Here is a 27,820-nt window from a genome sequence, read left to right as displayed (position 1 = left end):
TCAATGCCATACATAATTACATTTATATTTTAGAATAATTACCTAAATAAATTAAATTACTGTAATCTCTTAAACTATTTACCTCTGTTAACCTATTTGGATGTGAGACCCTACCCCATAAACTTTACGATCATTAGTGATAAGCAAAATATTTCAGCCAGCATGAATTTGCGGCAAAATTCCAAATTTCACCATTGGCAAACATTTTCGCAAAATCACCATTAAAATTCTGTCACAAAAAAGCCCATACAATCCTATGTATTCTGCACTGAATAAGTCCCTGTAGCGATGTCATTAAGGTAACAGACAAGTGGTATATACTTTCTAATTATACATAGTAGGTTAGTAGACACAATAAAAGAATATTGTATTATTTCAAAACTGGACTTGTTTTGGTCCGAGCTCAAATTGATCTCCTTGAGCTTAAGTTCAGCCTGTTTGCTGTACAGGGCGAATTCCCCCTTCAAGGTCTGTAGAGTATGATGATCCAAAACCTTTCCCAAGTCCGAAATGAGGAAAGTAACTAGGATAACATTTTACTTTATAATGACCAGTTTTTACACAGGCAGATAGCTGTAGGGAGACAGAGAGACCTTCTTAAGTGTTTATACAATACAAGATATTGGACATGGTGAAATGTGCTTACTATTTATTTACAAAAATAAATTTTCCGCATGTCCCATTTATACATATTTTAGCTATTAGAGAGAAAAAAAGAATGGGGAAACACCGTAACAGGTGGTCCCAATTTAGACTTCAAACAGCTGCACCATTGTCCACAATAGTATCAGGTAAGTAAATTCACCAAGAGTGATGGAAAGTTAAAACTAAAATAAAAAGAAATAAAAAAAGGTATAACTTAAATTAAACCTGATTAAAAATCTCATGAAGTGATGCTCAATTGCAAAAGCCCTGAGGCTTCAAGGGGGAGGAAGGGTGTTGATACGGGACTGTTTGGTTGGAATGGGAGGGTGGGTGTGGGTGCACGACTGATGTGCCTTAATTGAGAATGGAAGGTCGGGTTACCACGAGGGCCTAAACTTTCAGCTAACTGCCGGGTGGAGGACACGCCAATGGGGGCTGAATTTAAGCACCTTTTTTGAAAGGATTCGTATCCTAAGCTCTGTCCAGCCGGGTTCAATCTCCACCCTAGCAGCTGCTAACTTCTGAGCACAAGGGAACATGAGACCTTTTTTCCCTTACTAGAGATTGGTTATCTACATTTGTAACAAGTCCGTTCAAGCATCTATTTTGGCATTCTCCATAGAAGCGCTGTAGTATGGAGAGCTTTTTGATTTTCAGCTTTAACATTCAGCCATACGAGTTCTTAGGCACAATAGAGGCAGTTCCACTATATCTCACTGTGTATATTGCAATTGAGCATCACCTCATGCGATTTTTAATCGGGTTTAATTTAAGTTATACCTTTTTTTCTTTCTTTTTATTTAATAGAAATAAAGGTTAAGTTTTAACTTCCCATCACTCGTGGTCAATTTATTTACCTGGATACGATTGTGGACAATGGTGCAGCTGAAGTCTAAATTGGGACCACCTGTTACGGTGTTTCCCCATTCTTTTTTCTCACTATATACTTTACTTCATTTGCACATTGCCCAGAGGTTTCCATTTATTTGATCTAATTCCTGGGTGGAATTATAGATAGTTTTTTGTTTGATTTGTATTTAGTGTGGGAGGTGCAGGCTTTCCTCTTTCTCTACATTTGAACTATTATACTGCTTGCTCTCCAGATGTGTACATTTTAATAAAATGTCACTTAAGGTGGCCATACACAAGCTGATTATCGCCTGTGTAGGGGAAACAACGACTGGCCTGCCCGACCGATATCTGGCCCGAAATTGGGCAGATATCGTTTGGGCAGGTCAGTCCCTGAACCGACTGCACCTACTGCAGTCGTTATAATTCGATCGTTTGGGGCCAAACGACCGAATTAGCCTAAATTCCCTTGATATCGCCCACCCGTAGGTGGGGATATCAGGAGAGGATACGCTCGCTTGGCGACCTCACCAGGCAAGCGGATACTTACATGTATTGCCACCTTAACCAGATAGACCTCCCTTCTAGCAGACATTTGCTCATATCTTTTAAAATATTACCAACAGTAAAAACATGTACCCACAAAAACATGTACATTATTAAGTGGTGATGGACTTCCTAATGTTCATTATTATGTTACTTAACCAGAATCTAGTTATGTTGGTGTACTCTGTATTTATATCTCCCATACCATGCCATAATATTCTATAGCCATTCATTCAACATACTTCTGACACCTCATTTTCTCATTTGCCTCCACTGATTCCACATTTGTATTTACAATTAAAAAAAATAAATGAAAGTCAGTACTTACTCCAAAGAACAGACAAAATAGTAAGCCAAGAGCAAGAATGCAGGCTATTCCAATCAGGATAATAACCCAGTATGACACTGAAGGAAAACAGATAGAAAAAAATCAGTACTATATCTACAGTATATAACACCTTTATATTTATAATTCAATCACTTATGCAATATGGGCCATTTATGTCACCCGGGAGCACAAGTGCTAGTATGTGCTAGTAAGAGCATGCCCTTTAGTATTTATTTAGCAAGCACTTGAGTTCCAGGGTAAGCTGTACTCTGCTCCTCATGAAAATCTGGTGTGAGGAGTAGAACATGTGTCAAGAGGTACAGCTGTTCCCTGCCCTTGCCAACTGCGTTAGAGCAGGGCATTGGCACATTGCGAGCTGCACCTCCTGCTACTCATTATCCCCCATCCTCCCTTCACCAATAGATTGTATACAAAAACAGAGTGCAGATGCCTACAAAAATTTACAGGATGCAGAATTCAGTGTGTAAAGTGCAAAAAAATGTCATTTTTGCACTTTGTACACTGCGTACTGCATTGTAAATATTAGAAAAATTTTTGTTCTGTAATATTTCTTAAAGGGAGTTGTATTTATGTGCAACTTTCACAGCAGAACACAATTTGCAAAGTGCAAAAAAAGTCCAATTGCATCATTTTTTTAACTTTCATACTGCATTCAACTTAGCAAATAAATAGGTCAATTCTGTGCTCAATAGCATTTATGAATTGTTATTTGCTTGTATATTCTGTCTATATAATTTGTTTCCCTATTCCATGATATAATATTGTTTAATTATTACTTGGTTTTCCCAGACCAACACTACAAAAAAATGCTTCCCCAAGAGCCTCTTCTATTAACTTAACAAACACTACATACGTAGGGGCCCATTTATCAATGTACGAATTTCGATTGTGTTAAAGTACGATTTGCCAAAATTTGTATACTTAACAACAATTTCTGATGTGCGGAAATGTTCCGAACGTTGCAATAAGAAAATATTGTGTTACGTGAAAATATCATGTTACGAAATTTTTGTATCCAAGCGATTGTAAACGGCGCGAAAAACTTTGAACCTTCAGTGCATGATTTTGGAAGCCTCCCATAAGACTCAATGGCACTCTGCAGCTCCAAACTGGCCAAAGGAAAGTCACGACACCAAAGCTTGAATGAATTCCGAAACTTTCGTACTCGTTGCGACAAATATGATTTTGTCACACAAATTGTCGCAAAGTAGAAAAAAAGTGGAAATGAACAAAAATATTGTAGAAAAAACACACAGTTCTAAAAGTTAGATTAATAAATGGGTCCCATAGTACTGCATTTAAATCCTCATTTAACCTCATATAAGAAATTCTGGGCAGAGACATACAAATTATGTATTTATGCCACTGTCACCAACTATACTTCTAGATACAGCCTATTAGTGTTAAATCTTTTTATGTCTCATGAGTACAAAGTATTGCAACGTGACATGTAAAGTGTAGGACCAGTAGAGAACCCAAATTAAAAATCTATTCAGGTTAGTATGATAAGTACCAAAAAAGCTTGAAAAACCTGTGAAACTCGCCCCAGGCGGCAGCACCAGACAAGTTACCAAGGGTGGCAAAAAGCCTCTCATGGTAACTTTAAGAGCTGAAATTCTGATTTTTAAAAAACTATACCCCAAACAATGTAGGTCTCTATAAAAATATATTGCATAAAACAGGTCATACAGTATGTAAAACCCTGCTTCATCCAGATAAACCATTCTCATAAAAAAAAATATTTTTTAGTAGTAGGTATCAGTGGATAATCCTATATAAAAATTGCCATTTTAAGTACTTAGGGCCCCCCCCTGCGACCATACGATCCACCGTGCACAAAAACAAACCCAGGGCATAAATATATGCAGGAGAGTTTCTTGGGTCTGTGCTGCCCTAAGGAGGGCTTTCCGATGACACTTCACCTCGCACCAAATGCTTACCATTCCAAGCATTGCAGAGGTGTGGGGTTGTGATGAGCAAAATTTTTCAAATCTTTTCAAAGTTTTGCAAATTGTTCTGTCAAATGAAACGGTACAGATTCACTCATGACTAGTGTGGGGGGCACATCGCTAGTTCAGAGAGCACAACTCGGCTCTCTGCACTAGCAGAGCCAAAACTCAATTGGGCTCTCTGCACTAGCAGAGCCAAAACTCTGAATTTCTGCTCTTAAAGTGACCAGGAGCCTCATAGCAGCAGCACCCCTGCATATATGTTAGGTTACATGAGCCAATTAATGGACATGGTCAGGGTCAGACTGGGCTGCCGGGGAACCAGGAAAAAAACAGGCCTGATCCCTACAGGGCGATCCGCCGAGATCACTGAAAGTAATTTTTATTTACGCCTGCTTGGGGGAGGGGATTGGACGGGTGGTGGGGGCCACTAGGAGGGGGGGTGAAGGCCACACCGGGGGCCCATTTGGGGGTGCTGGGGCCCCTGAGGCAGTAGCCCCGGTGGGCCCTCCCCCCCCCCAGTCTGACCCTGTCCCTTACCCTGGACATAGTTCTGTCTTACAATGGTTCTGGTTGCTCAGGGTAAAGATGAAAGAGAGAGATATTTATTTTTATATATATATATATCAGTTTGGTAAGATTTTTTAATAGGTCACTTAAGATATAAAGTGTTGGTTAAATATTTTTTCTGGGGGTATAGTTTTCCTTTAACAATATTTGCAACTCACAGTATTCACAACTCATAGGTGTAGCAGTGGACCCTATAGCTGGTAGTTCATTTGTAGTAGATTGCACAAAAGGAGTAGATCCTGTTGAAGTGATAGTAATAATAGGTGTTATGTTACTGGTTTTCTCTGTAAGAAAGAAACAAGTAAAACTGAAAATAGAAAGTGTGATTACACATCAAAACAGATGAAATAATACTTTTGCATAACAGATGACACAAACTCAGTACAACTCAATTATAAAAAAAAAAGTTATGTTTAGGTAAGCAAACCATTGTTGGACTGAAACTAGTCTGTTCACATGGACTAGAATTAGCAATGGGTGAAATAATTTGGCAGGCGTGGATTTCTGTAAAAATTTGCTGCGTGTCAAAAAAAAAATTGTCACACATAAAAAATTTTTGCGCATCAAAAAAAATTTGCCACACGCCTCAAAACAATAACCCGCAACAATTGTTTTTTCATGTGCAACTTTTTTGGCATTTAGCGGATTTTTCTGTGTTTAGCAAATCTTTTCAAAAAACCACTATAGAAGTAGTCATGTTCTGTAATGGTAATGAATGTGTTTTTTTAAATTGGAACAATATTTGTTGTATAAATCTCTACAATTACATAGTTAATTGGGTTGATTCATGTTAACTGTCCATCAGGTTTAAACAACCATTGTATCTCCTAGGATCAATGACCTGCATTAGAAAAAACTTTTGTCATCTTTGCACCTGTCCCCTAGTAAATATATACATGAATAAATAAAAGCGATACCCACACTTATGAAATCTGTTTAGAAGTTGCAGAAACAAATATGTATAGTTCTTTAGCTGTGGTGGAGGTATGAGTTGATGCAGGGGTAGTTTTAGCATTAGTTTTAGATACTTTAACAGTAGATGCAGATTCAAGAGTAGAAAAAGTGAATTGATTTGATGTAATAGCGAAGGAAATATTAGCTGTAGTGTGTATGTTTCAGATGAAGTTGTAGATCCTTTCTCAGTTGCAGTTACTCAAACAGTAGTTGTGGGTTCTACAGTAGAAGTAGTAGTGAGTGATTCTGTTGTAGTATTCTCAGACAACGTTGTTGGTGGTTCAGTAGTAGTGGATAGTTCTGCAGTTGTAGTTAATTCAACAGTAGTTGTGGGTTCTACAGTAGAAGTAATAGTGGGTGATTCTCTAGAAGCAGTCTCAAATGATGTAGTAGGAGTAGTTGGTGGTTCAGTAGTTGTAGTGGATAGTTCTGCAGTTGTAGTTAATTCAAAAGTAGTTCTGGGTTCTACAGTAGAAGTAGTAGCGAGTGATTCTGTAGTAGTAGTAGTTTCAAACAATGTAGTAGAAGTAGTTGGTAATTCAGTAGTTGTAGTAGTGGATAATGAACTTGTTAATGCAAGAGTAGTCGTGGGTACTTCATTAGATGTAGTAGTGAGTGACTCTGTAGAAGTAGTCTCAAGAAGGAGACAATGTTTCAGAAGAAGTTGTGGATGCTTCTCCAGATCTAGTTACTCTAGTTACAGTAGTTGTGGGTTCTATGGTAGAAGTAGTAATGAGTGATTCTGTTGTAGTACTCTCAAACGATGTAGTAGAAGAAGTTGGTGGTTGAGTAGCAGTGGATAGTTCTGCATTTGTAGTTAATCTAAGTGTAGTTGTGGGTATTTCATTAGATGTAGTAGTGAGTTACTCTCTAGTAGTAGTCTCAAAAGCTGTTGTGGTAGAAGGAGACAATGTTTCAGACGTTGTGGATGCTTCTCCAGTTGTAGTTACTTCAACAGTAGTTGTGGGTTCTACAGTAGAAGTAGTAGTGAGTGATTCTGTAGTAGTAGTCTCAAATGATGTAGTAGAAGAAATTGGTGCTTCAGTAGTAGTGGATAGTTCTATAGTTGTAGTTAATTCTACAGTAGTTGTGGGTTCTACAGTAAAAGTAGACGTGAGTGATTATTTAATAGTAGTAGTTTCAAACAATGTAGTAGAAGTAGTCAGTGGTTCAGTAGTTGTAGTAGTGGATATGAATGCAGTGGTAGTTAATTCAAGAATAGTTGTGGATACCTTATTAGATATAGTAGTGAGTGACTCTGTAGTAGTAGTGTCAAAAGCTGTAGTAGAAGGAGACAATGTTTCAGAAGATGTTGTGGATGCTTCTCCAGTTGTAATTACTGGGTTCTACAGTAAAAGTAGTAGTGAGTGATTCCGTTGTAGTACTCTCAAAAGACGTTGTAGAAGAAGTTGGTGCTTCAGTAGTAACGGATAGATCTGCAGTTGTAGTTAATTCAAGAGTAGTTGGTACTTCAGTAGATGTCGTAGTGAGTGACTCTGTAGTGGTAGTCTCAAAAGCTGTAGTAGTAGAAGCAGGCAATGTTTCAAAAGATGTAGTAGAAGTAGTTGGTAGTCCAGTAGTTGTAGTAGTGGATAGTACTGCAGTTTTAGCTAATTCAAGAGTAGTTGTGGGTACTCCAGTAGTTGTAGTATTAAGTGACTCTGTAGTAGTAGTCTCAAAAGCTGATGTAGTAGAAGGAGACAATGGTTCAGATGTTGTGGATGCTTCTCCAGGTGTAGTTACTTCAACAGTAGTTGTGGGTTCTACAGTAGAAGTAGTAGTGAGTGATTCTGTTGTAGTGCTCTCAACCGATGTTGTAGAAGAAGTTGGCGCTTCAGTACTGATGGATAGTTTTGCAGGTGTAGTTAATTCAAGAGTAGTTGTGGGTACTTCAGTAGCTGTCGTAGTGAGTGACTCTGTAGTGGTAGTTTCAAAAGCTGCAGTAGTAGAAGCAGACAATGTTTCAAAAGATGTTTTGGATGCTTCTCCAGTTGCAGTTACTCCAACAGTAGTTGTGGGTTCTATAGTAGAATTAGTAGTGGGCTATTCTTTTGTTGTACTCTCAAACGATGTAGTAGAAGAAGTTTGTGGTTCAGTAGTAGTAGTAGTAGTGGATCGATCTGCAGTTGTAGTTATCTCAAGAATAGTTGTGGGTACTTCAGTAGATGGAGTAGTGAGTGATGCTTTAATAGTAATCCCAAAAACTATTGTACTAGTTGCTTCATTAGTTCTAGCTGATAGTTCTGGTTATTGTTTCAATAGAAGTAGCAGTAAGGGTAGTAAGTTCAGTAGGACTAATAAATTATTCAGCTGTTCTAGTAAATTGTGATCTAGAAGTTGTTAGTTCTAAAACAGTAGTCGTAAAATTAGTAGGCCATGTTGTAGAATATTTTGTATATGTATTGAACTGTAGATGCCTATTTTGAGAATATCTATGTAGGTGTATAATTTTAGTAGAGCTGGCAGTTGTTAGTTTTTCAATAGTACTAAGGGCTTTTGTAGTGGTAGTCTCAAATGCCGTAATTGTCATGTTTGCTATAATGGGATATTCTGTAGAAGCAGTATTAAATTTTTCTGTAGTAGTTGATGGTTTTGCAGTTTTAGTTAATTTAATAACAATTGTGGGTTATTGAGTAGAGGAAGAAAGGAGTGATTTTATTGTGGTAATCTCAAAATATGTAGCAGTAGTCGCATGGTTCTACAGTTCTCCTGTACTGTGCTTTTGGTATGGTAGAAGCAGATTTTTTTATGAATAGTAGCTGTTAGTGGATCTGACATAATAGTAAGACAGTAGTTGTACATGGTGTGGATGTGTATTCTGGTAGTTTAGTATAGTGTAGATGTGTATTTTTAGTAGTTTATTTGTATCTGTTACAGCCTCAGAAAATTGAGGTTTGTACTACTTAATAGAGGTGAAGCTATAGCAACTCAGTATTCAAGAGTAGTAGTAGGATATGCAACAGTTAGTAGCATTGTTTTCCACTTGTTGTATATGAAGGGGCTGATTCACAAAAGGCCGAAATTGTGAGTGTAATTTTTAGCATGCTTTAAAAATGGTATCCTTTCTTATATTTTTAGAATTAATGATCCATTCACCAAAAGTTCACTTGCCTGACTTAAGATGTGATTTTATTTTTGTTATTTTTCGGTAAAGCATGTACAATATATTTTAGCATGCCATATTTTAATCGATATGCAATATGTTTATGCATTATTTTATAGCACGCAATATTAGCACGTGCTGTTACCCAGGTAACCATTACTTTGTTAAAACTACTGTTCTGAAAATGACCATTTCCCTGAAAACTGGAGGATGCATCACTCTAGGGCCAACACATACTTGATTCACTTCTGAAAGAAATCCGACTGCAAACTCCATTTTGTCACCATAGACGATCAGGAACTGCAGTGTTGTTTAGTAATGCCTACTCCTGGGAGGTGTTAAGTTCCACAGTAATTATCGGCACATTTCATGCTTTTAGCCCTTAAAATATGTCTGGGAATTATGCGTTAGGACTATTTCTATTTGATAATTATCACAATGAGATGGACATAGCACTTTGCGATAATTGCGATTATGTGATTATTAATCACAATTAATGCATGAGAAATGACTTTTTACTTAATTCAAAATAATTTTTTAATGCATAAAACGATGCATTAATTGATAATGACCTCTTGTGAATCAGCCCCGAAGTGTTTTTAATGGCATAGCTAGTACAAATATTAGTTTAGTACTACGTTGTTTTATAGTTTTGTCTATTACAGGTTTAGCAGTGTCTTTTAGTTGTTATAGCATATAAAGGTATATACTACAGAAAAGTAATAGGTTTAGTAGAAATAACTGCTGTTGTTTTAGAAGGCATAGGCTTTTTTTAGTAATATTAATTCATTTAATGATAGACAGATTATTTGTGGTTTAACAATAGGAATAACAATGCAATATTTTGTAGCACTAGTGCATTCCACCAGTAGTAGGCTGTTTGTAATGGTAAGAGTTTCTGATTGCATAACTAGCACATAAAGAGGTTCAGTAGTACGTACCTGTAAGTTGTTCAGTAGTGGTAATAGGATTGGTAGTTGTTGAAGTTTTTCCTGCAGGTTCAAAAATAGCATTAATCATTTCTGTAATATTAATAAATGCATCACATGAAATAGATCTGAATTAGCAACAATATGGGGCACAATCATCAAAGTACGACTGGTCCAAATACAAAAAAATCGTATTTTTTTAAAGGTTACAACTTTTGTGTATTTTCTGCAACTTTTTCATACATTTGCGTGACTTTTCCTCCTTTATAACAAAAAGCGTGACAAAAAAGCACAACAAAATTGTATTGTCACGCAAAATATTCAGATTTATTCAAGCTTCAGTATTGTGACTTTCCTTGGGCCAGGTTGGAGCTGCAGAGTGCCATTGAGTCCTATGGGAGGCTTCCAAAATCATGCACAGAAGGATCAAAGTCAGAAAGGTTTTCCTGCATTTTACGATCGTTCAGATACAAAAAAATCTTACTTTTCGGCCATTATTTGATCAGATATGATTTTGTATTGAATTATAAATACAAATTTTTCATACATTAACAAGCACAATACAAAAAAAATCGTATTTGATATGATTTTTTGTATTGTGCTTTTTAAACGTACGAAAATCGTACTTTGATAAATCTGCCCCTATGTGTGAACAGAAAAAATTGTTGAACATGTCAAAAAAAGACGTACGTGACAATTTTTTTGGATACGCAACATTTTAGTTTTAGTACATATTAATAGTAACATAATTGCCAAGTTCAGTAAATAGATACTATTCATACTCAAAGTGACATAAATACCATCAGTAGTGGAAAGCAGTTGTAGAGAGCTGTGTTCTACATTATAGGTAGTAGTAAAGTATTCTGAAGTAGTAATGTCAAAAGCTGTACTAGTAGAAGGTTCATTAATAGCAGTGGGTGGTTTATTAGTTGTAGTTAACCGAAAAATAGTTGTGGGTCCTTCAGTAGAGGTAGTTTTCATTGATTGTGTCGTAGTAGTAGTCTCCAAAGCTGTAGTAGAAGAAGGAGACAATGGTTTAAAAGTAGTTGTGGATGCATCTCCAACTGTAGTTGCTTCAATAGTAGTTGTGGATTCTACAGAAGTAAATATAGTAATGAGTGATTCTGTAGTAGTAGTCTCAAATGATGTAGTAGAAGTAGTTGGTGGTTGAGTAGTAGAAGTGGATAGTTCTGCAGTAGTAGTTAATTCAATAGCAGTTGTGGGTTTTACAGTAGTTGTGGGTTCTATGGTAGTAGAAGTAGTGGTGAGTGATTCTGTAGTAGTATTCACAGACACCGTAGTAAAATAAGTTGGTGGTTCAGTAGAAGTAGTAGTGGATAGTTCTGCAGTTGTAGTTAATTCAACAGCAGTTGTGGGTTCTACATTAGAAGTAGTAGTGAGTGATTCTATAGTAGTAGTCTCAAGTGATGTAGTAGAAGTAGATGATAGTTCAGTAATAGTAGTGGATATTACTGCAGTTGTAGTTACTTCAACAGTTGTTGTGGGTTCCCCAGAAAAAGTTGTTGTAAGTGATTCTGTAATACTAGTCTTATATGAAGGAGTAGAAGTAGTTGGTGGTTCAGTAGTTTTAGTGGATAGTTCTGCAGTTGTAGTTAATTCAACAGTAGTTGTGGGTTCTACAGTAGCAGAAGTAGAAGTGAGTGATTCTGTAGTAGTACTCTCAAATGATGTTGTAGAAGAAGCTGGTAGTTCGGTAGTAGAAGTAGATAGTTCTGCAGTTAAAGTAAATACAGCAGTAGTAGTGGGTTCCACAGTAGATGTAGTAGTGAGTGATTCATTAGACGTCTCAAATGATGTTGTAACAGTAGCTGGTAGTTCGGTAGTAGTGGATAGTTCTGCAGTTGTAGATAATTTAACAGTAGTTGTGGGCTCCACAGTAGAAGCAGTTGTGAGTGATTCTGTAGTAGTAGTCTCAAATGACATAGTAGAAACAGCTGGTGGTTCAGTAGCGGAAGTGGATAGTTCTGCAGTTGTAGTAAATTCAACAGTGGTTGTGGGTTCCACAGTAGAAGTAGTTGTGAGTGATTCTATAGTAGTAGTCTCAAATGACATAGTAGAAACAGCTGGTGGTTCAGTAGCGGAAGTGGATAGTTCTGCAGTTGTAGTAAATTCAACAGTGGTTGTGGGTTCCACAGTAGAAGTAGTTGTGAGTGATTCTATAGTAGTAGTCTCAAATGACATAGTAGAAACAGCTGGTGGTTCAGTAGCGGAAGTGGATAGTTCTGCAGTTGTAGTAAATTCAACAGTGGTTGTGGGTTCCACAGTAGAAGTAGTTGTTAGTGATTCTATAGAAGTCGTCTCAAATGATGTAGTAGAAACAGCTGGTGGTTCAGTAGCGGAAGTGGATAGTTCTGCAGTTGTAGTAAATTCAACAGTGGTTGTGGGTTCCACAGTAGAAGTAGTTGTGAGTGATTCTATAGTAGTAGTCTCAAATGACATAGTAAAAACAGCTGGTGGTTCAGTAGCGGAAGTGGATAGTTCTGCAGTTGTAGTAAATTCAACAGTGGTTGTGGGTTCCACAGTAGAAGTAGTTGTGAGTGATTCTATAGTAGTAGTCTCAAATGACATAGTAGAAACAGCTGGTGGTTCAGTAGCGGAAGTGGATAGTTCTGCAGTTGTAGTAAATTCAACAGTGGTTGTGGGTTCCACAGTAGAAGTAGTTGTGAGTGATTCTATAGTAGTAGTCTCAAATGACATAGTAGAAACAGCTGGTGGTTCAGTAGCGGAAGTGGATAGTTCTGCAGTTGTAGTAAATTCAACAGTGGTTGTGGGTTCCACAGTAGAAGTAGTTGTGAGTGATCCTATAGTAGTAGTCTCAAATGACATAGTAGAAACAGCTGGTGGTTCAGTAGCGGAAGTGGATAGTTCTGCAGTTGTAGTAAATTCAACAGTGGTTGCGGGTTCCACAGTAGAAGTAGTTGTGAGTGATTCTATAGAAGTCGTCTCAAATGATGTAGTAGAAACAGCTGGTGGTTCAGTAGCGGAAGTGGATAGTTCTGCAGTTGTAGTAAATTCAACAGTGGTTGTGGGTTCCACAGTAGAAGTAGTTGTGAGTGATTCTATAGTAGTAGTCTCAAATGACATAGTAGAAACAGCTGGTGGTTCAGTAGCGGAAGTGGATAGTTCTGCAGTTGTAGTAAATTCAACAGTGGTTGTGGGTTCCACAGTAGAAGTAGTTGTGAGTGATTCTATAGTAGTAGTCTCAAATGACATAGTAGAAACAGCTGGTGGTTCAGTAGCGGAAGTTGATAGTTCTGCAGTTGTAGTAAATTCAACAGTGGTTGTGGGTTCCACAGTAGAAGTAGTTGTGAGTGATTCTATAGAAGTCGTCTCAAATGATGTAGTAGAAACAGCTGGTGGTTCAGTAGCGGAAGTGGATAGTTCTGCAGTTGTAGTAAATTCAACAGTGGTTGTGGGTTCCACAGTAGAAGTAGCTGTGAGTGATTCTATAGTAGTAGTCTCAAATGACATAGTAGAAACAGCTGGTGGTTCAGTAGCGGAAGTAGATAGTTCTGCAGTTGTAGTAAATTCAACAGTGGTTGTGGGTTCCACAGTAGAAGTAGTTGTGAGTGATTCTATAGTAGTAGTCTCATATGACATAGTAGAAACAGCTGGTGGTTCAGTAGCGGAAGTGGATAGTTCTGCAGTTGTAGTAAATTCAACAGTGGTTGTGGGTTCCACAGTAGAAGTAGTTGTGAGTGATTCTATAGTAGTAGTCTCAAATGATGTAGTAGAAACAGCTGGTGGTTCAGTAGCGAAAGTGGATAGTTCTGCAGTTGTAGTAAATTCAACAGTGGTTGTGGGTTCCACAGTAGAAGTAGTTGTGAGTGATTCTATAGAAGTCGTCTCAAATGATGTAGTAGAAACAGCTGGTGGTTCAGTAGCGGAAGTGGATAGTTCTGCAGTTGTAGTAAATTCAACAGTGGTTGTGGGTTCCACAGTAGAAGTAGTTGTGAGTGATTCTATAGTAGTAGTCTCAAATGACGTAGTAGAAACAGCTGGTGGTTCAGTAGCGGAAGTGGATAGTTCTGCAGTTGTAGTAAATTCAACAGTGGTTGTGGGTTCCACAGTAGAAGTAGTTGTGAGTGATTCTATAGTAGTAGTCTCAAATGACATAGTAGAAACAGCTGGTGGTTCAGTAGCGGAAGTGGATAGTTCTGCAGTTGTAGTAAATTCAACAGTGGTTGTGGGTTCCACAGTAGAAGTAGTTGTGAGTGATTCTATAGTAGTAGTCTCAAATGACATAGTAGAAAAAGCTGGTGGTTCAGTAGCGGAAGTGGATAGTTCTGCAGTTGTAGTAAATTCAACAGTGGTTGTGGGTTCCACAGTAGAAGTAGTTGTGAGTGATTCTATAGAAGTCGTCTCAAATGATGTAGTAGAAACAGCTGGTGGTTCAGTAGCGGAAGTGGATAGTTCTGCAGTTGTAGTAAATTCAACAGTGGTTGTGGGTTCCACAGTAGAAGTAGTTGTGAGTGATTCTATAGTAGTAGTCTCAAATGACATAGTAGAAACAGCTGGTGGTTCAGTAGCGGAAGTGGATAGTTCTGCAGTTGTAGTAAATTCAACAGTGGTTGTGGGTTCCACAGTAGAAGTAGTTGTGAGTGATTCTATAGTAGAAGTCTCAAATGATGTAGTAGAAACAGCTGGTGGTTCAGTAGCGGAAGTGGATAGTTCTGCAGTTGTAGTAAATTCAACAGTGGTTGTGGGTTTCACAGTAGAAGTAGTTGTGAGTGATTCTATAGTAGTAGTCTCATATGACATAGTAGAAACAGCTGGTGGTTCAGTAGCGGAAGTGGATAGTTCTGCAGTTGTAGTAAATTCAACAGTGGTTGTGGGTTCCACAGTAGAAGTAGTTGTGAGTGATTCTATAGTAGAAGTCTCAAATGATGTAGTAGAAACAGCTGGTGGTTCAGTAGCGGAAGTGGATAGTTCTGCAGTTGTAGTAAATTCAACAGTGGTTGTGGGTTCCACAGTAGAAGTAGTTGTGAGTGATTCTATAGTAGTAGTCTCAAATGACATAGTAGAAACAGCTGGTGGTTCAGTAGCGGAAGTGGATAGTTCTGCAGTTGTAGTAAATTCAACAGTGGTTGTGGGTTCCACAGTAGAAGTAGTTGTGAGTGATTCTATAGTAGTAGTCTCAAATGACATAGTAGAAACAGCTGGTGGTTCAGTAGCGGAAGTGGATAGTTCTGCAGTTGTAGTAAATTCAACAGTGGTTGTGGGTTCCACAGTAGAAGTAGTTGTGAGTGATTCTATAGTAGTAGTCTCAAATGATGTAGTAGAAACAGCTGGTGGTTCAGTAGCGGAAGTGGATAGTTCTGCAGTTGTAGTAAATTCAACAGTGGTTGTGGGTTCCACAGTAGAAGTAGTTGTGAGTGATTCTATAGTAGTAGTCTCAAATGACATAGTAGAAACAGCTGGTGGTTCAGTAGCGGAAGTGGATAGTTCTGCAGTTGTAGTAAATTCAACAGTGGTTGTGGGTTCCACAGTAGAAGTAGTTGTGAGTGATTCTATAGTAGTAGTCTCAAATGATGTAGTAGAAACAGCTGGTGGTTCAGTAGCGGAAGTGGATAGTTCTGCAGTTGTAGTAAATTCAACAGTGGTTGTGGGTTCCACAGTAGAAGTAGTTGTGAGTGATTCTATAGTAGTAGTCTCAAATGACATAGTAGAAACAGCTGGTGGTTCAGTAGCGGAAGTGGATAGTTCTGCAGTTGTAGTAAATTCAACAGTGGTTGTGGGTTCCACAGTAGAAGTAGTTGTGAGTGATTCTATAGTAGTAGTCTCAAATGACATAGTAGAAACAGCTGGTGGTTCAGTAGCGGAAGTGGATAGTTCTGCAGTTGTAGTAAATTCAACAGTGGTTGTGGGTTCCACAGTAGAAGTAGTTGTGAGTGATTCTATAGTAGTAGTCTCAAATGATGTAGTAGAAACAGCTGGTGGTTCAGTAGCGGAAGTGGATAGTTCTGCAGTTGTAGTAAATTCAACAGTGGTTGTGGGTTCCACAGTAGAAGTAGTTGTGAGTGATTCTATATAAGTAGTCTCAAATGACATAGTAGAAACAGCTGGTGGTTCAGTAGCGGAAGTGGATAGTTCTGCAGTTGTAGTAAATTCAACAGTGGTTGTGGGTTCCACAGTAGAAGTAGTTGTGAGTGATTCTATAGTAGTAGTCTCAAATGATGTAGTAGAAACAGCTGGTGGTTCAGTAGCGGAAGTGGATAGTTCTGCAGTTGTAGTAAATTCAACAGTGGTTGTGGGTTCCACAGTAGAAGTAGTTGTGAGTGATTCTATAGTAGTAGTCTCAAATGACATAGTAGAAACAGCTGGTGGTTCAGTAGCAGAAGTGGATAGTTCTGCAGTTGTAGTAAATTCAACAGTGGTTGTGGGTTCCACAGTAGAAGTAGTTGTGAGTGATTCTATAGTAGTAGTCTCAAATGACATAGTAGAAACAGCTGGTGGTTCAGTAGCGGAAGTGGATAGTTCTGCAGTTGTAGTAAATTCAACAGTGGTTGTGGGTTCCACAGTAGAAGTAGTTGTGAGTGATTCTATAGTAGTAGTCTGAAATGACATAGTAGAAACAGCTGGTGGTTCAGTAGCGGAAGTGGATAGTTCTGCAGTTGTAGTAAATTCAACAGTGGTTGTGGGTTCCACAGTAGAAGTAGTTGTGAGTGATTCTATAGTAGTAGTCTCAAATGACATAGTAGAAACAGCTGGTGGTTCAGTAGCGGAAGTGGATAGTTCTGCAGTTGTAGTAAATTCAACAGTGGTTGTGGGTTCCACAGTAGAAGTAGTTGTGAGTGATTCTATAGTAGTAGTCTCAAATGACATAGTAGAAACAGCTGGTGGTTCAGTAGCGGAAGTGGATAGTTCTGCAGTTGTAGTAAATTCAACAGTGGTTGTGGGTTCCACAGTAGAAGTAGTTGTGAGTGATTCTATAGTAGTAGTCTCAAATGATGTAGTAGAAACAGCTGGTGGTTCAGTAGCGGAAGTGGATAGTTCTGCAGTTGTAGTAAATTCAACAGTGGTTGTGGGTTCCACAGTAGAAGTAGTTGTGAGTGATTCTATAGTAGTAGTCTCAAATGACATTGTAGAAACAGCTGGTGGTTCAGTAGCGGAAGTGGATAGTTCTGCAGTTGTAGTAAATTCAACAGTGGTTGTGGGTTCCACAGTAGAAGTAGTTGTGAGTGATTCTATAGTAGTAGTCTCAAATGACATAGTAGAAACAGCTGGTGGTTCAGTAGCGGAAGTGGATAGTTCTGCAGTTGTAGTAAATTCAACAGTGGTTGTGGGTTTCACAGTAGAAGTAGTTGTGAGTGATTCTATAGTAGTAGTCTCAAATGACATAGTAGAAACAGCTGGTGGTTCAGTAGCGGAAGTGGATAGTTCTGCATTTGTAGTAAATTCAACAGTGGTTGTGGGTTCCACAGTAGAAGTAGTTGTGAGTGATTCTATAGTAGTAGTCTCATATGACATAGTAGAAACAGCTGGTGGTTCAGTAGCGGAAGTGGATAGTTCTGCAGTTGTAGTAAATTCAACAGTGGTTGTGGGTTCCACAGTAGAAGTAGTTGTGAGTGATTCTATAGTAGAAGTCTCAAATGATGTAGTAGAAACAGCTGGTGGTTCAGTAGCGGAAGTGGATAGTTCTGCAGTTGTAGTAAATTCAACAGTGGTTGTGGGTTCCACAGTAGAAGTAGTTGTGAGTGATTCTATAGTAGAAGTCTCAAATGATGTAGTAGAAACAGCTGGTGGTTCAGTAGCGGAAGTGGATAGTTCTGCAGTTGTAGTAAATTCAACAGTGGTTGTGGGTTTCACAGTAGAAGTAGTTGTGAGTGATTCTATAGTAGTAGTCTCAAATGACATAGTAGAAACAGCTGGTGGTTCAGTAGCGGAAGTGGATAGTTCTGCAGTTGTAGTAAATTCAACAGTGGTTGTGGGTTCCACAGTAGAAGTAGTTGTGAGTGATTCTATAGTAGTAGTCTCAAATGACATAGTAGAAACAGCTGGTGGTTCAGTAGCGGAAGTGGATAGTTCTGCAGTTGTAGTAAATTCAACAGTGGTTGTGGGTTCCACAGTAGAAGTAGTTGTGAGTGATTCTATAGTAGTAGTCTCAAATGATGTAGTAGAAACAGCTGGTGGTTCAGTAGCGGAAGTGGATAGTTCTGCAGTTGTAGTAAATTCAACAGTGGTTGTGGGTTCCACAGTAGAAGTAGTTGTGAGTGATTCTATAGTAGTAGTCTCAAATGACATAGTAGAAACAGCTGGTGGTTCAGTAGCGGAAGTGGATAGTTCTGCAGTTGTAGTAAATTCAACAGTGGTTGTGGGTTCCACAGTAGAAGTAGTTGTGAGTGATTCTATAGTAGTAGTCTCAAATGATGTAGTAGAAACAGCTGGTGGTTCAGTAGCGGAAGTGGATAGTTCTGCAGTTGTAGTAAATTCAACAGTGGTTGTGGGTTCCACAGTAGAAGTAGTTGTGAGTGATTCTATAGTAGTAGTCTCATATGACATAGTAGAAACAGCTGGTGGTTCAGTAGCGGAAGTGGATAGTTCTGCAGTTGTAGTAAATTCAACAGTGGTTGTGGGTTCCACAGTAGAAGTAGTTGTGAGTGATTCTATAGTAGAAGTCTCAAATGATGTAGTAGAAACAGCTGGTGGTTCAGTAGCGGAAGTGGATAGTTCTGCAGTTGTAGTAAATTCAACAGTGGTTGTGGGTTCCACAGTAGAAGTAGTTGTGAGTGATTCTATAGTAGAAGTCTCAAATGATGTAGTAGAAACAGCTGGTGGTTCAGTAGCGGAAGTGGATAGTTCTGCAGTTGTAGTAAATTCAACAGTGGTTGTGGGTTTCACAGTAGAAGTAGTTGTGAGTGATTCTATAGTAGTAGTCTCAAATGACATAGTAGAAACAGCTGGTGGTTCAGTAGCGGAAGTGGATAGTTCTGCAGTTGTAGTAAATTCAACAGTGGTTGTGGGTTCCACAGTAGAAGTAGTTGTGAGTGATTCTATAGTAGTAGTCTCAAATGACATAGTAGAAACAGCTGGTGGTTCAGTAGCGGAAGTGGATAGTTCTGCAGTTGTAGTAAATTCAACAGTGGTTGTGGGTTCCACAGTAGAAGTAGTTGTGAGTGATTCTATAGTAGTAGTCTCAAATGATGTAGTAGAAACAGCTGGTGGTTCAGTAGCGGAAGTGGATAGTTCTGCAGTTGTAGTAAATTCAACAGTGGTTGTGGGTTCCACAGTAGAAGTAGTTGTGAGTGATTCTATAGTAGTAGTCTCAAATGACATAGTAGAAACAGCTGGTGGTTCAGTAGCGGAAGTGGATAGTTCTGCAGTTGTAGTAAATTCAACAGTGGTTGTGGGTTCCACAGTAGAAGTAGTTGTGAGTGATTCTATAGTAGTAGTCTCAAATGATGTAGTAGAAACAGCTGGTGGTTCAGTAGCGGAAGTGGATAGTTCTGCAGTTGTAGTAAATTCAACAGTGGTTGTGGGTTCCACAGTAGAAGTAGTTGTGAGTGATTCTATAGTAGTAGTCTCAAATGACATAGTAGAAACAGCTGGTGGTTCAGTAGCAGAAGTGGATAGTTCTGCAGTTGTAGTAAATTCAACAGTGGTTGTGGGTTCCACAGTAGAAGTAGTTGTGAGTGATTCTATAGTAGTAGTCTCAAATGACATAGTAGAAACAGCTGGTGGTTCAGTAGCGGAAGTGGATAGTTCTGCAGTTGTAGTAAATTCAACAGTGGTTGTGGGTTTCACAGTAGAAGTAGTTGTGAGTGATTCTATAGTAGTAGTCTCAAATGACATAGTAGAAACAGCTGGTGGTTCAGTAGCGGAAGTTGATAGTTCTGCAGTTGTAGTAAATTCAACAGTGGTTGTGGGTTCCACAGTAGAAGTAGTTGTGAGTGATTCTATAGTAGTAGTCTCAAATGACATAGTAGAAACAGCTGGTGGTTCAGTAGCGGAAGTGGATAGTTCTGCAGTTGTAGTAAATTCAACAGTGGTTGTGGGTTCCACAGTAGAAGTAGTTGTGAGTGATTCTATAGTAGTAGTCTCAAATGACATAGTAGAAACAGCTGGTGGTTCAGTAGCGGAAGTTGATAGTTCTGCAGTTGTAGTAAATTCAACAGTGGTTGTGGGTTCCACAGTAGAAGTAGTTGTGAGTGATTCTATAGTAGTAGTCTCAAATGACATAGTAGAAACAGCTGGTGGTTCAGTAGCGGAAGTGGATAGTTCTGCAGTTGTAGTAAATTCAACAGTGGTTGTGGGTTTCACAGTAGAAGTAGTTGTGAGTGATTCTATAGTAGTAGTCTCAAATGACATAGTAGAAACAGCTGGTGGTTCAGTAGCGGAAGTGGATAGTTCTGCATTTGTAGTAAATTCAACAGTGGTTGTGGGTTCCACAGTAGAAGTAGTTGTGAGTGATTCTATAGTAGTAGTCTCAAATGACATTGTAGAAACAGCTGGTGGTTCAGTAGCGGAAGTGGATAGTTCTGCAGTTGTAGTAAATTCAACAGTGGTTGTGGGTTCCACAGTAGAAGTAGTTGTGAGTGATTCTATAGTAGTAGTCTCAAATGACATAGTAGAAACAGCTGGTGGTTCAGTAGCGGAAGTGGATAGTTCTGCAGTTGTAGTAAATTCAACAGTGGTTGTGGGTTTCACAGTAGAAGTAGTTGTGAGTGATTCTATAGTAGTAGTCTCAAATGACATAGTAGAAACAGCTGGTGGTTCAGTAGCGGAAGTGGATAGTTCTGCATTTGTAGTAAATTCAACAGTGGTTGTGGGTTCCACAGTAGAAGTAGTTGTGAGTGATTCTATAGTAGTAGTCTCAAATGACATAGTAGAAACAGCTGGTGGTTCAGTAGCGGAAGTGGATAGTTCTGCAGTTGTAGTAAATTCAACAGTGGTTGTGGGTTCCACAGTAGAAGTAGTTGTGAGTGATTCTATAGTAGTAGTCTCAAATGACATAGTAGAAACAGCTGGTGGTTCAGTAGCGGAAGTGGATAGTTCTGCAGTTGTAGTAAATTCAACAGTGGTTGTGGGTTCCACAGTAGAAGTAGTTGTGAGTGATTCTATAGTAGTAGTCTCAAATGACATAGTAGAAACAGCTGGTGGTTCAGTAGCGGAAGTGGATAGTTCTGCAGTTGTAGTAAATTCAACAGTGGTTGTGGGTTCCACAGTAGAAGTAGTTGTGAGTGATTCTATAGTAGTAGTCTCAAATGACATAGTAGAAACAGCTGGTGGTTCAGTAGCAGAAGTGGATAGTTCTGCAGTTGTAGTAAATTCAACAGTGGTTGTGGGTTCCACAGTAGAAGTAGTTGTGAGTGATTCTGCAATAGTCTCAAATGTTGTAGAAGAAGTAGCAAGTTTAGTAGTAGTGGATAGTTCTGCTGTTGTATTTAATTCAACAGTGGTTGTGGGTTCCACAGTAGAAGTAGTTGTGAGTGATTCTGTAGTAGTCTCAAATGTTGCAGTAGAAGTAGAAGGTTTAGTTGTAGTGGATAGTTCTGCAGTTGTAGTTAATTCCAAAGTGGTTGTGGGTTCCACAGTAGAAGTGGTTGTGAGTGATTCTGCAGTAGTCTCAAATGTTGTAGTAGAAGTAGAAGGTTTAGTTGTAGTGGATAGTTCTGCAGTTGTTGTTAATTCCAAAGTGGTTGTGGGTTCCACAGTAGAAGTAGTTGTGAGTGATTCTGTAGTAGTCTCAAATGTTGTAGAAGAAGTAGCATGTTTAGTAGTAGTGGATAGTTCTGCAGTTGTAGTTAATTTAACAGCGGTTGTGGGTTCCACAGTAGAAGTAGTTGTGAGTGATTCTGCAGTAGTCTCAAATGTTGTAGTAGAAGTAGCAGGTTTAGCAGTAGTAGATAGTTCTGCTGTTGTAGTTAATTCAACAGTGTTTGTGGGTTCCACAGTAGAAGTCGTTGTGAGTGATTCTGTAGTAGTCTCAAATGTTGTAGTAGAAGTAGCAGGTTTAGCAGTAGTGGATAGTTCTGCTGTTGTAGTTAATTCAACAGTGGTTGTGGGTTCCACAGTAGAAGCAGTTGTGAGTAACTCTGTAGTAGTATCAAATGTTGTAGTAGAAGTAGCAGGTTTAGCAGTAGTGGATAGTTCTGCTGTTGTAGTTAATTCAACTATGGTTGTGGGTTCCACAGTAGAAGTAGTTGTGAGTGATTCTGTAGTAGTCTCAAATGTTGTAGTAGAAGTAGCAGGTTTAGCAGTAGTGGATAGTTCTGCTGTTGTAGTTATTCTAACAGTGGTTGTGGGTTCCACAGTAGAAGTAGTTGTGAGTGATTCTGCAGTAGTCTCAAATGTTGTAGAAGAAGTAGCAGGTTTAGTAGTAGTGGATAGTTCTGCAGTTGTAGTTAATTCAAAAGTGGTTGTGGGTTCCACAGTAGAAGTAGTTGTGAGTGATTCTGCAGTAGTCTCAAATGTTGTAGAAGAAGTAGAAGGTTTAGTAGTAGTGGATAGTTCTGCAGTTGTAGTTAATTCAAAAGTGGTTGTGGGTTCCACAGTAGAAGTAGTTGTGAGTGATTCTATAGTAGTAGTCTCAAATGATATAGTAGAAACAGCTGGTGGTTCAGTAGTCGAAGTGGATTGTTCTGCAGTTGTAGTAAATTCAACAGTGGTTGTGGGTTCCACAGTAGAAGTAGTTGTGAGTGATTCTGTAGTAGTAGTCTCAAATGATATAGTAGAAACTGCTGGTGGTTCAGTAGCGGAAGTGGATAGTTCTGCAGTTGTAGTAAATTCAACAGTGGTTGTGGGTTCCACAGTAGAAGTAGTTGTGAGTGATTCAAATGTTGTAGTAGAAGTAAAAGGTTTAGTAGCAGTGGATAGTTCTGCAGTTGTAGTAAATTCAAAAGTGGTTGTGGGTTCCACAGTAGAAGTAGTTGTGAGTGATTCTATAGTAGTAGTCTCAAATGATATAGTAGAAACAGCTGGTTGTTCAGTAGCGGAAGTGGATAGTTCTGCAGTTGTAGTAAATTCAACAGTGGTTGTGGGTTCCACAGTAGAAGTAGTTGTGAGTGATTCTGCAGTAGTCTCAAATGTTGTAGTAGAAGTAGCAGGTTTAGCAGTAGTGGATAGTTCTGCTGTTGTAGTTAATTCAACAGTGGTTGTGGGTTCCACAGTAGAAGCAGTTGTGAGTGATTCTGTTGTAGTATCAAATGTTGTAGAAGAAGTAACAGGTTTAGTAGTAGTGGATAGTTCTGCAGTTGTAGTTAATTCAACAGTACTTGTGGGTTCCACAGTAGAAGTACTAGTGAGCGATTCTGTAGTAGTAGTTTCAAAGGATGTAGTAGAAGTAGCTGGTAGTTCAGTAGTAGTAGTGGATAGTTCTGCAGTTGTAGTAAATTCAACAGTAGTTTTGGGTTCCACAATAGAAGTAGTAGTGTATGATTCTGTTGTAGTTGTTTCAAATGATGTAGTAGAAGTAGTTGGTGGTTCAGTAGTAGTGGATAGTTCTGCAGTTGTAGTGGGTTCTACCGTAGAAGTAGTAGTGAGTGATTCTGTTGTTGGGTTCTCAAATGATGTAGTAGAAGTAGTTGGTGGTACAGTAGTGGTAGTGGATAGTTCTGCAGTTGAAGTTACTTCAACAGTGGTTGTGATTTCTACAGTAGACGTAGTAGTGAGTGATTCTGTAGTAGTAGTCTCAAATGATGTAGTAGAAGTATTTGGTTGTACAGTAGTAGTAGTAGATAGTTCTGCAGTTGTATTTACTTCAACTGTAGATGTGGGTTCTACGAAAAAAGTAGTAGTGAGTGATTCTTTAGTAGTAGTCTCAAATGATGTAGTAGAAATAGTTTGTGGTTCAGTAGTAGTTGTTGCTAGTTCTGCAGTTGTAGTTACTTCAACAGTAGTTGTGGATTCTACAGTAGAAGTAGTAGTGAGTGATTCTGTTGTAGTAGTCTCAAATGATGTAGTAGATATAGTTGGTGGTTCAGTAGTAGTAGTGGATAGTTCTGCAGTTGTAGTTATTTCAACAGTAGTTGTGGGTTCTACAGTAGAAGTAGTAGTGAGTGATTCTGTAGTAGTAGTTTCAAATGATGTAGTAGAAGTAGTTGGTGGTACAGTAGTAGTTGTGGCTAGTTCTGCAGGTGTAGTTACTTCAACAGTAGTTGTGGGTTCTACAGTAGAAGTAGTAGTGAGTGATTCTGTTGTAGTAGTCCCAAATGATGTAATAGAAGTATTTTGGGGTTCAGTATTAGTAGTGTATAATTCTGCAGTTGTCTTTATTTCAACAGTAGTTGTGGGTTCTACCATAGAAGTTGTAGTGAGTGATTCTGTAGTAGTAGTCTCAAACGATGTAGTAGAAGTAGTTGATGGTTCAGTAGTAGTTATGGCTAGTTCTGCAGTAGTAGTTATTTCAACAGTACTTGTGGGTTCTACCGTAGAAGTAGTAGTGAGTGACGCTGTAGTATTAGTCTCAATTGATGTAGTAGAAGTAGTTGGCGGTTCAGTAGTAGTAGTGGATAATTCTGCAGTTGTAGTTAATTCAACAATAGTTGTAGTATATTTAGTACTGTACTAGAGTGTACATGTGTTTTTTAATTCTTGTGTGTAGATGTGTAATTTAAGTAGCTTATTTTTATCTGTTACAGCTGCACACAATAAAGGTTTGTATCCGTTAACCGGGGTTAAGCTATAACAATATGTATTCAGGAGCAGTAGTAGAATATGTTATATTAGGTAGCATTGTTTCCCCTCGTTGTACTGGAAGTATGTTATGGCATAACTAGTGTAAGTAGTTTTGAAGTAGTAAATTGTTTTGTTGTTGTTTTATCTGTTTCAGCTTTAGGAGCAGTGTCTTTTAGTTATTAAAGCATATAAAGCTATATACTACAGAAAGTAATAGGTTTAGTAGAAGTATCTGCTTTTGTTTTAGAAGGTTTTTTTCTAGTAATATTAATTCATTTAATGATAGACAAATTATTATTTGATTATCAATAGGAAAAACAGTGGGACATTTTGTAGCACTAGTGCATTCCACCAGTAGTAGGCTGTTTGTAACAGAGTCTCTGATTGCATAACTAGCACATAAAGAGGTTGAGTAGTACGTACCTGTAAGTTGCTCAGTAGTGGTAGTAGAATTGGTAGTTCCTGCAGGTTGAGAAATAGTATTAATCATTTCTGTAATATTAATAAATGCATCAGATGAAATAGATCTGAATTAGCGACAATATCTATTGTGAAAGACTCAACAGTTGCATAGTTAAATAAGGTTGCTAAGAGACACCTGTACATCAGGTTTAAACCACCAATGTATCTCCTAGGATCAATAACCTGCATTAAATAAAATTCTCTTTCTCTGTGCACCTATCTACCTTTAACCCATTCACTGCCAGCCATTTTGGACAAATCGGAACCCAGGAAAACCATATATTGTTTTTTTCAGGACAACCTAATATAAATATAAAATATGGTAGAATTTTTGTGTAATTCCAATTCTGTAACAAGATATAGGCTTCTAAATATCTAAAAAATGAAAAAAATCATATTTTCCATAATATAAACACATGCACCAGAAATAAAAATGAGTTTATGCATGAAATTACACCTGATTTGGAAAGTCCCATGTCTCCTGAACGTGCCAATACCAAATATATATAGTTTTATGGAGATTTCTCACTTGTATAGGTCAAAAACTCCCAGCAGTACACTACCAAATTTCCAAAGCACTGCTCCAGAAAGCTGCATACTTTAGATTTCAAGGACAAAAATTCCACTAACAGAAGGTTTAGCCCAGAAAATTATACATTTTTAAAAAGAACAGATTCTGACGAATCCATAATAGCTGGAACTGTCTGTCTACTCCAAACTACCAAGTCGCAATACTTTCCTAAAGTTATTGGTTTTTATCAAAATTTGTGAAATTTTTTAAAAATCACTTCAAGGTTTCCAGTCTATAGTATCTTATCTCCTACAGGTCATAAAGTAACCAAATAAAACACCCTAAATAGGGGCCCACTGAACAGTTTGATGCCCATTATGTATAGGTTTATCTAAGTATGTGGCATGTAGGGGCCCCAATGTGAACATACCCCCATATGTACTGTCATTTCTGTCATTTCAGCTTCTGGAAAATCAGCACATTTACATCATTTTGTGTGAGATAAAGCTAGTAATAAGTACACTCACCCCAGAAAGTCATATATTTTTGGAAATACACATTCCCCCGAATCTAAAACGGGTACTTTTGTCTTTCTACTCCAAATTACCAAGCTGCAAAGCTTTCCTAAATTTGGCAATTTTGATAACATTTCCAAAAATCCTGTCAAAGCTTTCAGCATTTTATCTCCCACGTATCATTAGGTACCAAGATAAAACACCCTGAATTTGAACACCAGGGGTCCACTAAACAGTTTGATGCCCAATATGTATAGGTTTACCTAAGTTTGTGGCATGTAGGGGCCCCAATTTGAACATACCCCCATATGATCTATCATTTCTGTCATTTCAGCTCCTGCAAAATCAACACATTTACATGCTTTATGTGGGATAACGCTACAAAAAAGTACGCTCACCACAGGAAGCTATATATTTTTGGAAAGTACACATTCCCCTGAATCTAAAATGGGTACCCATTTCTTTTTACTCCAAAATACCAAGATGCAAAGCTTTCCTAAGTTTGACGATTTTTAAGACATTTCCAAAAATCACCTCAAAACTTCCACATTGCAGCATCTTATTTTCTACAGGTCATTAGTTACCAAGATAAAAAACCCTAAATATGAACCCCAGAGGTCTACTGAACAGTTTGATGCCCACTGTACATAGGTTTATCAAAGCACATTGCACTTAGAGGCCCCAAAATATACCTTGTGCACACTAAATTCATGGCTTACATTTGCCTAATTCATAAACACATGGCAGTATTATGAGGGGTAGAAGATGCAGAAATGTAGGGTAACCCCTAAAAGCCATATCTTTTTGGAAAGTACACATTCTGACAAATCAAACATGGGTAAAGAAGACTTTCTACGCCAAAGTATTAATTGGGAAAGCTTTCCTAAAGTTAATGGTTTTTATGACTTGTATTTATCTTTCCACATTTCTTACATATAATGACACATCACCCTAAATATGAATGCCAGAGGTCTACTGAACAGTTTGATGCCCAATATGCAAAGATTTACCAAAGTATGTGGCGTACAGAGGCACCCAAATGAAAATAGTGCATAGGAATTTTCTCTGCTGCCAACTCAATTTCTGCAAAAATGCAGATAAAACCCAGAAAACTATATATTTTTGGAAAGTACACAATTTGACAAATCCAACATGGGTAAAGAGTCCTTTCTACACCAAAGTACCAATCTGCAAAGCTTTCCTAAAGTTAGTGGTTTTTATGACATTTCAGAAAATCTCATAAAAATGTTGCAATTTGCCGCATTTATCTCACACAATTTCTTGCATACAAAGGCAAATCACCCCAAATAAGAACACCTAAGGTCTACTGAACAGTTTGATATACCAAAGTCTGCGGTATGTACTGAACCCAAAACAAAAATAGCGCATATGGATTTCTCACCTGCCAGCTCAGCTTTTGCACATAGAGCCCCTTGACAGCGTATTATGTGCCATAACACCCGCTAACTATACAGAGACCCCCAGGAAACCATATATTTTTAGAAAGTACACATTCTGAGGAATTCAAAATAGGTAAAGTTATTTTTCTACACCAAAGTACCACATGGCAAAACAATGCTAAAAACAGATTAGGAACACTTATACTGGGATAAATGCAATAAAACCAAAAAAATTGTGTAAATCGATGAAACAACAAAATAAGTCACAGAACAGCGTAATTAGTGGTTAGAATAATAGTAGAATAATAGTAGTAGTACGTACCTGTAAGTTGCTCAGTAGTGGTAGTAGAATTGGTAGTTGTTGAAGTTTTTCCTGCAGGTTGAGAAATAGTATTAATCAT

General features: G+C 38.2%; 1 protein-coding gene across 1 annotated transcript; it reads right to left on the bottom strand.

The window, feature by feature from the left end:
- On the bottom strand, positions 1 to 27,820 carry LOC116406790 (mucin-5B-like). Its single transcript, XM_031891693.1, has 6 exons — positions 27,742 to 27,820; positions 24,955 to 24,993; positions 9,907 to 9,957; positions 5,067 to 5,192; positions 2,369 to 2,445; positions 1 to 573 (listed from the first exon to the last, which is right to left on the bottom strand). Exons 1-6 carry the CDS (start codon positions 27,818 to 27,820, stop codon positions 430 to 432), a joined length of 516 nt encoding a protein of 171 aa, XP_031747553.1. The 3' UTR covers positions 1 to 429.

The sequence above is a fragment of the Xenopus tropicalis genome, chromosome 8 (genome assembly GCF_000004195.4).
Source record: "Xenopus tropicalis strain Nigerian chromosome 8, UCB_Xtro_10.0, whole genome shotgun sequence".
Taxonomy (NCBI): Eukaryota; Metazoa; Chordata; class Amphibia; order Anura; family Pipidae; genus Xenopus; species Xenopus tropicalis.
This window is presented reverse-complemented; position numbering and strand designations above follow the sequence as displayed.

Bases quoted from the DNA above. Each gene is read 5' to 3' on its own strand.
- LOC116406790 (XM_031891693.1), bottom strand. From the start codon at position 27,820: ATGATTAATACTATTTCTCAACCTGCAGGAAAAACTTCAACAACTACC. The intron at 24,994-27,741 runs GTACGTACTACT...CTCAACCTGCAG, and splicing joins CACTACTGAGCAACTTACAG to GAACTACCAATTCTACTACC. The intron at 5,193-9,906 runs GTACGTACTACT...TCTTTCTTACAG, and splicing joins CACTACTGAACAACTTACAG to AGAAAACCAGTAACATAACA.